At 44.1% G+C, this 14,167-nt stretch overlaps 1 protein-coding gene across 1 annotated transcript; it reads right to left on the reverse strand.

Annotated features, from left to right (window-relative positions):
• Nucleotides 1-1,906: 1,906 nt before the first annotated feature.
• On the reverse strand, nt 1,907-6,332 carry LOC311358445 (sodium/myo-inositol cotransporter-like). The gene is given in 4 exon segments (XM_084478470.1): nt 1,907-4,231; nt 4,237-4,299; nt 4,301-4,483; nt 6,206-6,332. Coding segments are annotated over 3 exon segments (2,259 nt in total). The 5' UTR covers nt 4,364-4,483; nt 6,206-6,332; the 3' UTR covers nt 1,907-2,098.
• Nucleotides 6,333-14,167: the final 7,835 nt, after the last annotated feature.

Consider the following 14,167-nt stretch of genomic DNA (forward strand, 5'->3'; position numbering starts at 1 on the left):
CATTTTAAAACCCAACAGTGTATCCTTATGTTAAAACATTTCAAGATTAATTAGGCTACGAAGCAATGATGGATAACCAACAGAATAATAACACTAGTGCTCAAGTTGTCGGAATGGAGGCGGTGACTTCGGTCTGACATTGTGATAGTAGATCCTTAAAGATCATCCGGAGTTACCAATCTTCAACTTTAAGCACTAAGTGTAAACACAGAATTCCGGTATCGCTGTTCATGTGTTTATCCAGAAAATAATCACATGCAAACAGTGTTTAATATGTAGGCTAGGCTATGTTTGCGTGTGAATTTTTGCTGGACAATAATATAATAATAAACAACTTAATGCCCAACATGTAAGCAGTAGGCTACAGACAGTTAGGATCCATCTATTTAGCTCAACTAACAAAACATTTCGGCAGATGACGTTATTTTCACTATTTAAAATAGGAATTTCTCTCGTCATGGCACCATCATGGCACCAGTATGGATGTGATGGGTTAAATAGCATGTTATTCAGCCATTTTATTATCTCGAAGAATAGGTATATAAACACTTGTGCGTGTCCACAATATCTGAAATTATCATTTAACATCTGCTTTCATCTGCAACCAAAGCTATGCCAGAGTTTTAAGCAGGCCTATGAGTGTAGGGCAGTAGGTTCGCTGCGTTAATAATAAAGAGGATATAGGCCTACTCGCTCCACAGGGGCCTGAGATGTAGGACCGTATATAATAACATAACATTTATTTTAAAATAATGCAAAACGACACAAACACTGTCTGCAGGAACTTTATTGAGCTCGAAAAAATAAAATACATTAAAAAAAATCATATCTTCTCAACAAGACAAAACTACGTTATTTAGTCATTATCAAAACTTTTCTCTTTATTATTGTATTGTTTGTTGGACAGTAGACAGGATAAACCTCCCATAGAAAGCCTTGTAATCCAGGTGTGTGTGTGTGTGTGTGTGTGTGTGTGCGTGTGTGTGTGTGTGTTAGATGGAGGTGAACTACAATATATTAAATATCTTTTGACGTTGACCAGGTAGCCGGAAATTCACTAAACAACAATTTGAAAACTCAAAAGTGAGCTTTCTTTTTGTTCTTAGTTTCGTTGCCTCAGCAATCCACACTAAGACACATTTGGTAAAAATATGCACGTGAAAAATATGTAATGTGTAGTTAAGTCACATTAACAGACTTGAGATGAAAGTGTAGTGAACATGAAATGCAATACAACATGAAGACCAATATAAATATATGGAAAGATATGGCATGTACATTATGTCATTGACGTAGGAAGAACACCAAATATTAAGAACACATTTAAACTCAAGGTCTCAAGTCTGTAACAAAGCTATTGGAGTACGCTGGGAACTATATTTGTAAAGAGTCATTAAATTCACATTTGAAACAATGCAACAAGATAGATTAACTCCTCCAATATTAAATGGGATGAATAATATATTAAAACCCAATCACATGGACCAACGTGTCATGGTCTTAACAATACATTTGATTTCTACAATCATCTTTCAGGTCCAATAACCAGTTAAAGTTTGCCTAATATGCTGTATGGACATAAGCAATCCAATAACATGCCAGCACACTCTGGAAATGGAAGAACACATTTGTTTCTAAATGGATTCTGAACAAATAGGAGACAGAAACCTATATAGAAAAACTTGAATTAAGTAGTGTGTCTACATAAGCAGAGAAATACATTGCCATACCATAGTATAACAGTACGATACATAGATACATAATTAAGCAAAACAACAAGAACAACAGTGCATAGATCAGATAAGGCAAATTAAATGAATTTAGTATAATTGAAAACCAATCCAATTATAGTTGGACAACAATAAGCACTGTTCACGAAAGTTAAAGTTAAAGTGTCCTTTAAAGTCGATCAAAATACATGATACTAATAAGCTTTATAATCCCTGTTAAAGAGCAACAACAGACAAATATATACTGTAAATATTACAGCGCTTGTCAAACCTTAAAAATGTTTAATTGTGCATTTTTTTGGTGAATTTACAGATCCCCGAACTCAAACACAGCACAACTTTGCCTTTTAGTTCAGTGCCCACTAAAACTATAGTGAGAAATAAACAAACATGAAGACCCCCAAAGAGCAGACGCACACGAGGCCCACGTTGAGGATCGCTTTAATCCAGGGGGGCTCATACAACATCTCCTCTATGGTCCTCTCGTCTTCCTTGGTCAGTTTCTCCTCATTTGGTGCTCCGTCCTTATAGCCACAGAAACAGTCCAGGAACAGCCGATATGTGCTTCTCTTCCTAATTGCTTGGCTGCCTTCTTCTGCTTGGTCCAGCTTCCTATTATCAGTGGGTTCTGAGGGCGTGGTGATCGGGGTGGTCTCCGTGCTGGGGGTGGCGGGGTCATGGTCCGTGGACGGCACCAGGAGTTTGACGTCGGCCCCATCCAGGCACCTGTCGTTGCGGACATCCACCGGCAGATCTTTGTGGAGGCTTCCATTGCCCTGGTGCTTGTCCATGAGGCTGTGGGCTTCCTCCAGACCTTTACGGGGACCCTTCAGCATGTGTCGCAGGCCCCATATTGTAGTGGTGAGCACATGCTCCTGATCCGGGGGACATGTGCAGAGACTGACCACCATGGCCACCAATCCGGAAATCCAGAAGAGGCCGGCAGCGAAGTACATGTAGTGGACATGTGTGATGAAGAGGGGTCGGTCGTCTGGCTTATCACAGCGAGGCTCCCTGTAGATGAAGGCCAGAACCAGCCGGAGGGTTCCCAGGGTCAGGCCGGTCATCCCACCCCAGAACGCACCTTTCTCGTTGCAACGTTTCCAGAACACGCCCAGCAGGAAGAGGGCCGCGATCGGGGGCGTGAGGTAGCCGGCCACCTCCTGGATATACAGGTACATCTGTCCGCCTTGCATCTCAATGATAACAGGAACCCAAGCAATGCTGATGGCCACCATAAATACCACAAACATCCTACCGACCACCAGCAGCTCTTTCTGGGAGGCACCCTTCCGTGCGGTCTGGTAAATGTCCAGGGTGAAGATGGTGCTCGCGCTGTTGAAAATGGAATCCAGATCACTCATGAGAGCCGCTATCATGACGGCCATCATGAGTCCTCGGAGTCCAACGGGCATCACCGCCATGACCAGCCGCGGGTAGGCGATGTTTGAGCAGCCGGCCTTAGAACCACACACAGCCAGGCAGTGCTCCGGCCCGATGCAGGCTATTTCATCTGTGAACAGAATGCGGGAAATCATACCTGGAATGACAATAAGGAACATGGGCAGGACCTTAAGGATCCCGGCCATGAGAGTGGCTCCTTTGGCATGTGCGATGTTCTTTGCTGCAAGTACCCTCTGCACGATGACCTGGTCCGCACACCAGTACCAGATAGAAGCTGGGGTTTGCCCGAGGATAAAGCCAGGCCAGGGAATGTCTTCGTCCATAGGGCCCCGAAGGATGCTCAGGGAGTTTGGCTTGGGCTCGATACGACAGGAGGGGTAGTAGGAGAAGTTACCAGTGGCGAGAATGGCGGTGACGTTGGGAACCGCTTGCATGTACTTTGTCCTGACGCCATCCAAACCACCGACCTTGATCAGGCTGAGGATGGTCAGGGTGAGGGCACCACCGATCATCAGCACAGCCTGAAGAGCGTCGGTGTACATGACAGCCACCAGCCCTCCGGTGATAGTCAGCAGAGCCGTCATACTGACCAACAGGATGATCGACAGGTAGATGTTCCATCCCAGGGACTCCTGGATGAAGAGGGCCCCAGCGTACAAGTCCACGGAGAGCTTAGTGAAAATGTAGAGCAGCACGGACAAGGAAGCAAAGTAAACCTTCAGCCTGTTGCCCCCGTAGCGCTTCGACAGGTACTCGGGCATGGTGTACACCCCAGAGTGGATGTATACGGGGATGAACACCCAACCGAGGAGCTGCAGGAGAAGGAGGGAGTTGAATTCCCACGCACCAACAGCAAATCCGCTTGCCGCCCCTGATCCTGCAAGGCCAATGAAGTGTTCGCTTCCTATGTTGCTGACAAAGAGGGATGCACCGATCACCACCCATGTCATTGAGCGGCCGGCCAGAAAGTATCCACTTACACTGCTGCGATTAGCCTTCCACGTGGCAATCAAGCCAATGGAAAGCACCAGGACAAAATAGAGTCCCACCACTACAATGTCCGCTGCCTCCATCCCAGGAGCCATGACCTCAGGTGGCTCGAGATGCCTTTGTTATCAACAGAGTTCAAAAATAAGGTATTTTGAAAAAGGATCACAGGCAAATTAGGAGGATTCTTTAACAGGGAAATGCTCTTCTTTGGTTTGCTGTCTGGATGGGAGCTGTATCATCCACCGGCATTTCAAATTCACTAGGGGATGATTCAGGGGGAGGTTATCCACTGCACTGAAGTCTAGATTTAGAGGAGGATGATGCAGGCTTCTTGTCTAAGAAACCTAGAGTTAACATTCCTGCAAGACAGCAAAAACAAAGAGCGCTTATTAGAGCATTGGAGTGGCCTGAACCCCATAGGAGTGGAATGATCCCCATACACACAAACGTTACACTGAATACTTCATGGCCAATTTGAGACAGTGCTAGTTGATAAAATAATTTAAGCACAAGTGGCAAGTTTGAAAAGTGATTAGGTTTTATTGCAAAGCATGTTAATGTACAGTACTCTTAATTAAATCATCACAGCATGTTTGGTAGCCTAAAACAATTTGAATGATTCAGCTCTTTTGGCTGATCTTATGCCTCACTAATGCAGAATTATGGCCTTGGCCTACAAAGGCTTTCTCTAGTAACCTTTAAAGCTTCCCAACAACATAACAAATATCCACCCCCCCCCCCCCCCCCCCCCTCTGTTAGCACATCAAAGTAAGCCTGCTAATGTCACACTACAGAACCAAACATCTCATTAAAAGAGTTGGAAAGAAAGAAAAGCATGTATGCTGAGCTCAAACATTACCTACTTCAATGCAATGAGGAAATCAATTATATCAAATACGGTTATACATCTGCAGATTCTTGCATGTCTAATTGTAGGAAATTAAGCAGGCAAACAGACTTATATGTAGACACACGTGAACCGACTTGTCCCTTAAATGTATACTGGTATAACAACTTCTAAATAACAGTTATGATATGAATACTAACACTAGTAGTTGTACTTTACTAATAGTTGAATGAAAAGGTAGAGACGTTAGCATGAAACATGGTGAATTAATATGAGAGATGGTATATGACATGGACACATTACACATTTGAGCTATACTAGGAACCATAGAAAGTATAGGCCAAAAATATTTCTTCCCATCTCATTCACCAAACCAATGTTTCGTTTTTTCGGTTGTAAAGGGAGGTAGGCTAGATGTCTGAACAGCAGACACAAAAAGAGGAAACACCACACACACACACACACACACACACACACACACACACACACACACACACACACACACACACACACACACACACACACACACACCTATAACTTCATTATTACACCCACATTGTAGTACTCTAGCCTCATCTTCTTGACTCTGGCGAAAAAACAAAGAGGCCTTCTTAACACTTTCTAAACACAAATAACAACTTCTTATGATAATAATCCTTAGCCTAAGGATTTTAAAATGTGTCAAGAAGCAGGCAGTGCGCAGTTATTTTCCCTACCAGCAGCACCCCAGTGTTTACCAAACGGTCCGAACTGTTTATGCAGTGTCATTTTGACAGGTGAATTGTAGCATGAATTACAGGAAGGCATGCCTCTGCTTGCTTAAGCTGTCACTTTACCATAAGTTATACAGCGGTGCGCATGGTTCGCATGATTCATCTGGAACCTTCTAGTCGGATCATTCATTCATTCCCCATTCGTTCTCCCCCCGCATGCTCGTCATGAGCGACATTTTAACATTATTCAGTTTTCTTTGATCAGGCGCAACGCATAAGAAACACAAACTCGAAGTTAACCTTTTTAGCGGTTAGAGTAAGTTTAGCCTACTCTAAAACATTACATCCAATGTACGTATCACCGTATGTCTATCTCTGCGGACCGCATAGGCGCACTGATCTGTCTATTGCGATATTTAGGACTAACAAAAAAATACACAAATACAGATGAACTTGTAGGCCTGCCTTCCCAAACACCCAGTGCAGATGTTGTCCTACAGCAGAACTCATAACATACTCACCAGTTGTGTGGTTAAATTGGAGCTGTATCCACTGGCGCTGATCGTTGTCAGCAGCCCTCCCACACCCGAAGAGAAGGACAAAGGCTTCCTTGACGCTCCGCGGTGCGTCCTCGTATTAGCTGTCGATGGGGTACGAGTCAGGTTAGGAATCACAGTAAGAAGACCTACAAGGCAGAATGTCTGTTACAGTTGCTACTTTCCAGAGAGACAGCGGTGGTGTGTCCTCGGCTGTCAGTGACATACAGTGATGTAGGCGTCACCACGCCCACAAATAACCACGCCCCTTCCACGTGGTCCGCCGACGCGCCACTAGATTCAAGTCGCGCCAGTAGGTTCAAGACGCGACAGTATGATGGTGCAAGACGCGGCACCAGTATGATGGTTCAAGACGCGCCAGTATGAAGCCCACTGGGAATGGGTCTGATTCCCAGAGCAGGAGTGTTGTCTTGTCACCAAAATGTCTGAACATGCGTAATACAAATATCAAATGCAGCAGCAGTAGGCCTATGCTTAGTTTACTGGAGTTGTATCTTAAAAATGTGTCAGATGATGGAAATACCACAAAAAAGATACGTTGTTGTTGTTTGATTCAAACGACCCTAAACTGATTTCAGGGAGACGCTTTTAACAATCTAGAATAATCTATTTTAATTTGGGATGGGCAGCTTTTCTCTTGATTTAATTGTAACGTAATCATGGCCAGAGTGTTAGAGAGAGATTAGGCTTTCACGAGTCACGACTGATGATTATATTCAAATCAGAAGGATCAGGTGTGCGTGAGTTCAAATGGCAGTTCCCATTTTAATAAAGGGTTGGGGTTTTTTCCATGCGTGGTCCCAAGTTCAACCACAATCAAATGAGGTGTACTTGCAAACTCTGTCTAAAAATATTTAGATGGCTTGCCTTTTGACTTTGCCTACACTTTATTATTCGAGCGATGGTACAATCTGAGTAACAGAACTAAATACAAAACTAAAGATGAACCATTCAAATTGAAATTATTCTTAATAAAGTATAGGCCTACATACAAATAATTGCAGTATTATTAGTATGACGTTGAGAATGATGTTTTGACCACACATGTACAGCTTTTAGGGTAGTTGATCATTGGGAAGTTAGCAAGTTAATTTGATGTAACTTGCCAAGTTAACTTGATGTAACTTGCAGCAATTTTGTTAGAATTTCATTTAATTCGGTGAATAAAACATCGAAGTAAACAGCCAGTTGTCCATGGGTTGACGACGCTTCTTTGTACATTTTCATTCCTCCTAACGGTGCGATCCTTTTGTATGGCACACCTTAGCCCGGAAACGTCACTTTATTGAAGACTACATGTCCCAGAAAGCACCTCTTTGGGCGCATTACTGGTGCGACATTCCCGTTTCCTTCAATACATTTAATACACATAGCCTATTAAATGTTCCAACTATTAAGATGCTGTGTAGCCTAATTCATGTGTGCATATCTAGCCGATTGTGTTTATGTCTTTTACTTAACATTTTAATGCGTCAAGTTCTGCAGACACCTTTAATACAGCTGAAAACGGGTCGTCTTTCTTATGCCTTATCCAAAACAGAACCGTTGCATCTCCAACGCCATCAGTTGTTTTAGATCGCAAGTCGGAGATAAATTGAATATTGACCATGAGCTCATAATAATATGCACAATGTAGGGTTAGTGGTTTCAATGATGAATGGAAGGCCCTGCATGCCTTCCCGTGTCAAAAATGCTCTGGTGTGTGTGTTTGGTGCTTGAAGGATTGCAGATTTCATCTTATTTACTCCCCAATTGAGGCATTTTGAGATGCAATGGCATTTATTAGAAGAGCATAGGACATTGGACCGGCAATGACTCAATTCAAGCCTCATTATATTTGGAACATAAAATTGAAATAAATTTATCCAACACCTCAATCTCGAAGCTGTGTTTTATTTTTTTTTATGGACTGCAAACACAGGCAATGGATAAACCATAATTATGGTCATGTGTAGAACAATCATGTAGAGTACAATTCAAATAACATCATCTGTTCTTAAAACGTGTAAGAACAGATGATTTAAAACAACAGATGTTTAAAACCTTCAAATGAGATCAAATAGAGGTTTTGTCTTTAAAATCATTGAGGGTGACTTCTGATGCAGTTAATAGTGTTTTTCAGTTTTGTTGAATAGTTCATAGCACTGTTCAAGGTGAATTATCAAATGCTGATCTGAGTGGGCCCCTTCAGTGTCCTGGGTCTCCATTTCTCCATTCCTCCTCCCCGCCTCGCAGTCAGATCTTTGGGGTGGAAGACGCTGTGCCGATTGCCCTGGTCTCAGCTGCCAGGAAGCAGAAGAAGCTGGGCCATGCTGGGAAGGAACTGGAGTGTGTGACCAGGCTGATACTGTTTGCTTTTGTTTGTTTTGTTATTGCTCGCATTATACTGCTTTTGGTGATAGTCCATTTTGATTTATTCCTCTGTAAACAGCCAATTGTACATTCCGCATCCATACCCTTGTGGATTAAATCATAATATCCATTATAACAGCAGGATCTATCTGGATATATATTTGAAAGCTTAAAACCTTTCTCCCTTAAAACCTTGAAAGAAAACATTGACACTAAATCCCACTAAAAACACAAAAAGGAAATCCTTGATAAAGTAATAATACTAGTTGTGTATCTTAATAAATATTAGAATGCTACATTGCCCAACACAGCTTACCTTACTCACTAGCGCTGTGCAGCATGTTGGTCTAAGAGTGGAAACACCACCTAACCATACACCAACCAGGCTGAGCACCTCACACCCTGCCCCAGGCCATGCTGTGATTTGGCACTTCCCTGCTATTTTGCCCTTCGACAACCAGAACTGGGAGGCTACATTTGCCAGGACAGTCACACTCATTCATATGAGTTGCAAGCTGCTCTTTTGTAAAGGTTTTGTTATATTTCATCTGGGAGAATTCTCGGTGCATTGCCTTCCAACACAAGTGGTAAATGGACTGCATTTATATAGCGCATTTTCTGTAACCAGTGGCCACCCAAAGCGCAATATTGCCTGACATTCACCCATTCATACACACATTCTCACACCGACGGCAGCGTCTGCCATGCAAGGCGACAGCACGTTGGGAGCACTCCTAGCACGTTGGGAGCAGTTATGGTTAGGTGCCTTGCTCAGGGACACCTCGACACTCAGCTAGGAGGAGCCGGGGATCGAACCACCAACCTTGCGGTTACTAGCCAACCCGCTCTACCCCCTGAGCTAATGCCGCCCCAAGTGCTCATTATGTGTTGCCCTTCCTTTAAAAGCTGGGTCTCCTGTAGAGACCAGGGGAGGCATTAGCTCAGGAGGTAGAGTGGGTTGGCTGGTACCCGCAAGGTTGCTGATTCGATCCCCGGCTCCTCCTAGAGTGTCGTGGTGTCCCTGAGTAAGACGCCTCACCCTAATTGTTCCTGATGAGCTGGCTGTCGCCCTGCGTGGTTGACTCCGCCGTCGGAGTGTGAATGTGTGCATGATTGGGTGAACACTGTAAAGCGCTTTGGATAAAAGCGCTATATAAATGAGGACCATTAACCATTAGGGACGTCCAGACTGTTATCAGCAAGCCCAGGCCGTCCAGTCGGGTCCTTCCCCTACGCCCTGAACAAAGGGAAACTCTCCGCCATCACCCAGCTGATCGTCAATCCCTTACCTCAAACACTTTACACAACACCATCCTACCCTTTTCTGAAAATGTTGAACTACCATAAAAAGGCTAAATGCACAATATTTTCTCAATCATGCAATCTGTATTTCCAAATGCAGTTTTAAGCGGCCATCTTGGTACCTCTTGACAAAAAATTCTAGAAAACCAACCAGCAACCAGTTCTGATTCTGATGATAATGAAAAGCACCATAAGGCGTTCTGGAATGAGTGGGACCTTGTGTGAAACCTCCTATTGAATAAAGATATTCAGCATGACCACATTGCATGCCAGAAAATAAAGAATGTATTTCCTCCATCTACTTCCTCGCAGATCCTAAAATAGACCATCACAGGCCGGGGCCGACCCCTGGGCTTGTAATGTCATTGGTGCCTACAGTCAAATGATGCGGTCACCGCTCTATACGCTCACATGCTCTATCCGGCATCAGGAGTACCGCTCCATACATCTTTGTATGTTTTGTTTATTGGTCTTCAGAAATGTCAAATGTGTCTCTGTGAGATGTATCTATGATATCGTAAAAAAGATATATACAGACATATATATATATATATATATATGTATATATATATATACTGTATATGTATGTATGTATATATGTGTGTATGTATAACTATAATATTTACTTCATCAGCCATAATGTCTGAGTTTGTGTAGTTCAATTACATACAAGAGCTCTATCTAGTGGTATGAACTTGTAATCACTCTTACCATTATGACCAAATATTACCCCTTTATAACACTTGATGTATGCCAGGGAATGCTTAATAACTGCCTTTCTTTGCTGCATGAAAGAGAAAAAGGCTCTGTAGGCCTACTTTAATTCAATTAGTTATACAATGTTCTTTAAAATAGATTGTGTTTGTTGCGAGTGTGTAACAAACAGTGGCGATTTCTCTAAGACTGTCTGCAAGGGAAGCTCAGCTTTCCCTAAAATTTCTAAAATTAAATGGTCAAATATATAGGCTACTGTTGTGTTAACATTTCATTGACTAAAAATACGTTAGAACACGTCCATCTCGAAGACGAGTTTGTTCAGAATCAGCTGCTTATCGCAGATCGACTGACTCGATTTCATTCTCATACATTCTCGTAGCGTCACAGTGCAGTTGCCTGTTGAAGCTCAGCGTCCCAAGCATAGACATCTATGCCGCTTTTCCACCGCCAGTACCAACTCGACTATGTCAACTCGACTATGTCAACTCAAGATGTCTATGGTCCCAAGTACTAACGGCTGCGGCCTGCGGGAAGGCGGAGTTGGACGTCCAACCACGCCCACATCCGGATTGGAAGGTCCAGCCACGCCCACATCCAATACCTTTATCGTGCTTCACAGGACGAAACTTGCTGCAATTACGAGACCTGCGAACTGTAGGATTTCCTTTTCTTTTGGACTGTTTGGACGCGGATTCAGAAAATCATATAAACTGGATAGAGCACATTTATATTTTTTACAATGTGGATTTAACATCCATAGTAAAAACGAGGGTGTTATTCTTTACCACTATTTCAACATTTACGCGGCTCGGGCACGGCGATTGAATACAGAAAGAAGAGCCGCCTCGGGGCACCACGACGGCCGGAGCTGAGCTCCCGGGCGCGGTGCACGGCAGCCGGTCCCCGCGGTCGCGGTCTCCCGGCGGCCATGCCCCGGCCGAGCTCGCGGACTCCGGCGGTGCACTCCCACGGGCACGGCGATTGAATATAGAAATAAGAGCCACGACCGCGACAGAAGAGCCGCGACCGCGAGCCCGCGGGTTAGGAGTGCACCGCCGCAGTCCGGGAGCTCCATCGTATGTCCGGGAGCTCCGCCGTGCACCGCTGTCGCGGTCCCCCGGCGGCCGTGCCCCGGCCGACCTCCCGGACTCCGGCGGTGCACTCCCGCGGGCACGGCGATTGAAATACAGAAAGAAAAGCCGCCTCGGGGCACCGCGGCTGTTGTATTGTATTGAATCCCCGTGCCCGCGGAAGTGCACCGCCGGAGTCCGGGAGCTCGGCCGGTGCACGGCGACCGCGGGGACCAGCCACCGTGCACCGATCCGGCGATCGGTGCCCCGAGGCAGCTCTTCTCTCTGTATTCAATCAACCAGAAACCCAGAAGGAGCCCAGTGGTTCTCCTTCTCCCTCTCTCTCTCTCTCTCGTTCTCCCTTTCTTTTGTGTGTCTCTGTAAGTTTAATTGGCATTAGTACTGTGACGGACAGTGCTGTTAGCCAATCAGAGGCGAGGCATTTGCATCTCATGTATAAGAGCCAAAATCGGGTCGTTCTTCCCCTCCCACCTCCACTACCACACTAGAACAGTGTGAAACAGGAGCACCAGAGCATTATTTTCACTAAAACCGACTCACAGGGCATTTATTGCTGCTAGTGACCACCGCAAAATTAATGAAAAAACGGTGGAATGAGACCTTTAATATCGTTTTGGTAGTTGGCCATCACTTTGCTTCAGGGAGCCATGAGGTCTGAACTTCAAGTCCTGTATTCAGATCAGGACTTGCAGGGTGACAAAGCAGGGAAAGCTGTGTGATTTATTGGTGTTCCTTAAAGACATGGAGTTGAACAGTGCAATGCCTCAGCTTTAAACTGTTCTCATTAGTGGCAACAATTGGAGCTACATGTGCAGGTGTATAAAATAACTTCTCCTGTTTAAAGCGGCTCAAGTCCTACACCGATAACACAATGGGCCAAGGCCGTTTAAGCAGCCTAGCTCTGCTGGCCATTGAGAGGACACTGGTCAAGTCACTGAAAAAGACAGCTAGTTGGTATGACAGAGCATTTCCTTGAAAAGGAACAGAGAGGATAATTTACATATACATAAATTGACAATTTATCTGATGTAGGCCGAAAATGAGCTTCTCTTTGAAAGACTAGCAGCCGCCACTGGCAACAAAGTAGGTTTAAAGGAGTTGTAAGGGATATTTATTTGTTACAGTAAGTGTAAAAAGCTCAATATCCCCACAGATAGAGTGTTTGGTAACATGGTTCTCCCACTCTGCAGTAAACAGAAAGAGGGTTTTCTGGTAGCCCCAGGATAATTTTGTGGCCCTGCTTTGCGGTCGATAGAGTAGTTTTGCCACAAAGAACATGTAACTGTATGCATTTATAACCCTGTACCTCTTTGAACATGATTAGCCGCAATTATTTTACTACTTATTAAGTATACTCACTGAAACAGTAAAGTAAAGCTTACACACCTACCACATTTCTACTTTTACTTTACTGTCTGAATGCCTTGTAAATTTTAAACCAGCACTAACTGTTTTGTCCACTAGGTGGCTTACAACCTTGAGTATTAAAATATCTTCAATAAAGTTGCTGGAGTCTTGACCCTTTGAACTGCTTTTTCCTTTCACATTTAGAAGATGTGAAAGTTGAAATTCATTATTTGAATTTAAGTGGGTGAAAAAACTGCTAAGCAAAGTAAAGGTAAATCAGTTGATGTGTCTTCAGTGATGTTTAGTATAGCAATGTCAATTAACAGGGCAACTCTCCGCTCACTATGAGAACGGGGGGCGCAAACATCAATCTCGCCTAGGGCTACCAAAGGGCTAGGACCAGCCCTGGGGGAGAGAGCGGGAGAGAGGTGATGTCAGACGAGCTTCGTTTAGCTTCATCATGTACCGTATCGTCATCATCGCGGTTGCCAGTTTGGGATCAGTCAAACCAGCGCCTTCGCTGAATTAAACATCATGTTCCTTGCTTGTTGCCCTCTCAGCAACACCAAGCATTACATTAACAACATGTGTAGGGTTGCCAGGTCAGTCAGAATCAGGTCATTTTAGGTTATGATCAGACCTGGGACAGACAGACACAGTCAAAATTATTTATTCCACCATTGTTTTCTTATACTAATATGAGCTGTAGGTTTATAATGTTTACTTTCTTGTTAAGTAAATTTCTTTGTGTATTAAAACATTTATATATATATATTTTTTTTTTTTCTTGGGGGCCCTAAGCGGCCTCTTATTTTGCGTATAGGGAGAGCCGGCTCTGGTCCGAGGTGCTGTGGGCAGCAAGCCCTATCAGCTCATTCGGGACGGTACGGTATGGGGACGGTAATCTGATTGGCTGAACGGGTTGTAGGTCAAGGCCTGGCCTTGACCTACAACCTTGCTTTGTAGGTCATCTGATCAAGTACATCTGATCAAGCAAGCCACCTTTCACGAGAGAGACTGGCCTTTTGACGCAAGCAGTTTATTTGAATTTGTAATCTGATTGGCTGAACGGGTTGTAGGTCAAGGCCTGACCTTGACCTAGCCTGAGAACCAGGCT

The sequence above is a fragment of the Micromesistius poutassou genome (assembly GCF_964030765.1).
Source record: "Micromesistius poutassou genome assembly, chromosome: 14".
Taxonomy (NCBI): domain Eukaryota; kingdom Metazoa; phylum Chordata; class Actinopteri; order Gadiformes; family Gadidae; genus Micromesistius; species Micromesistius poutassou.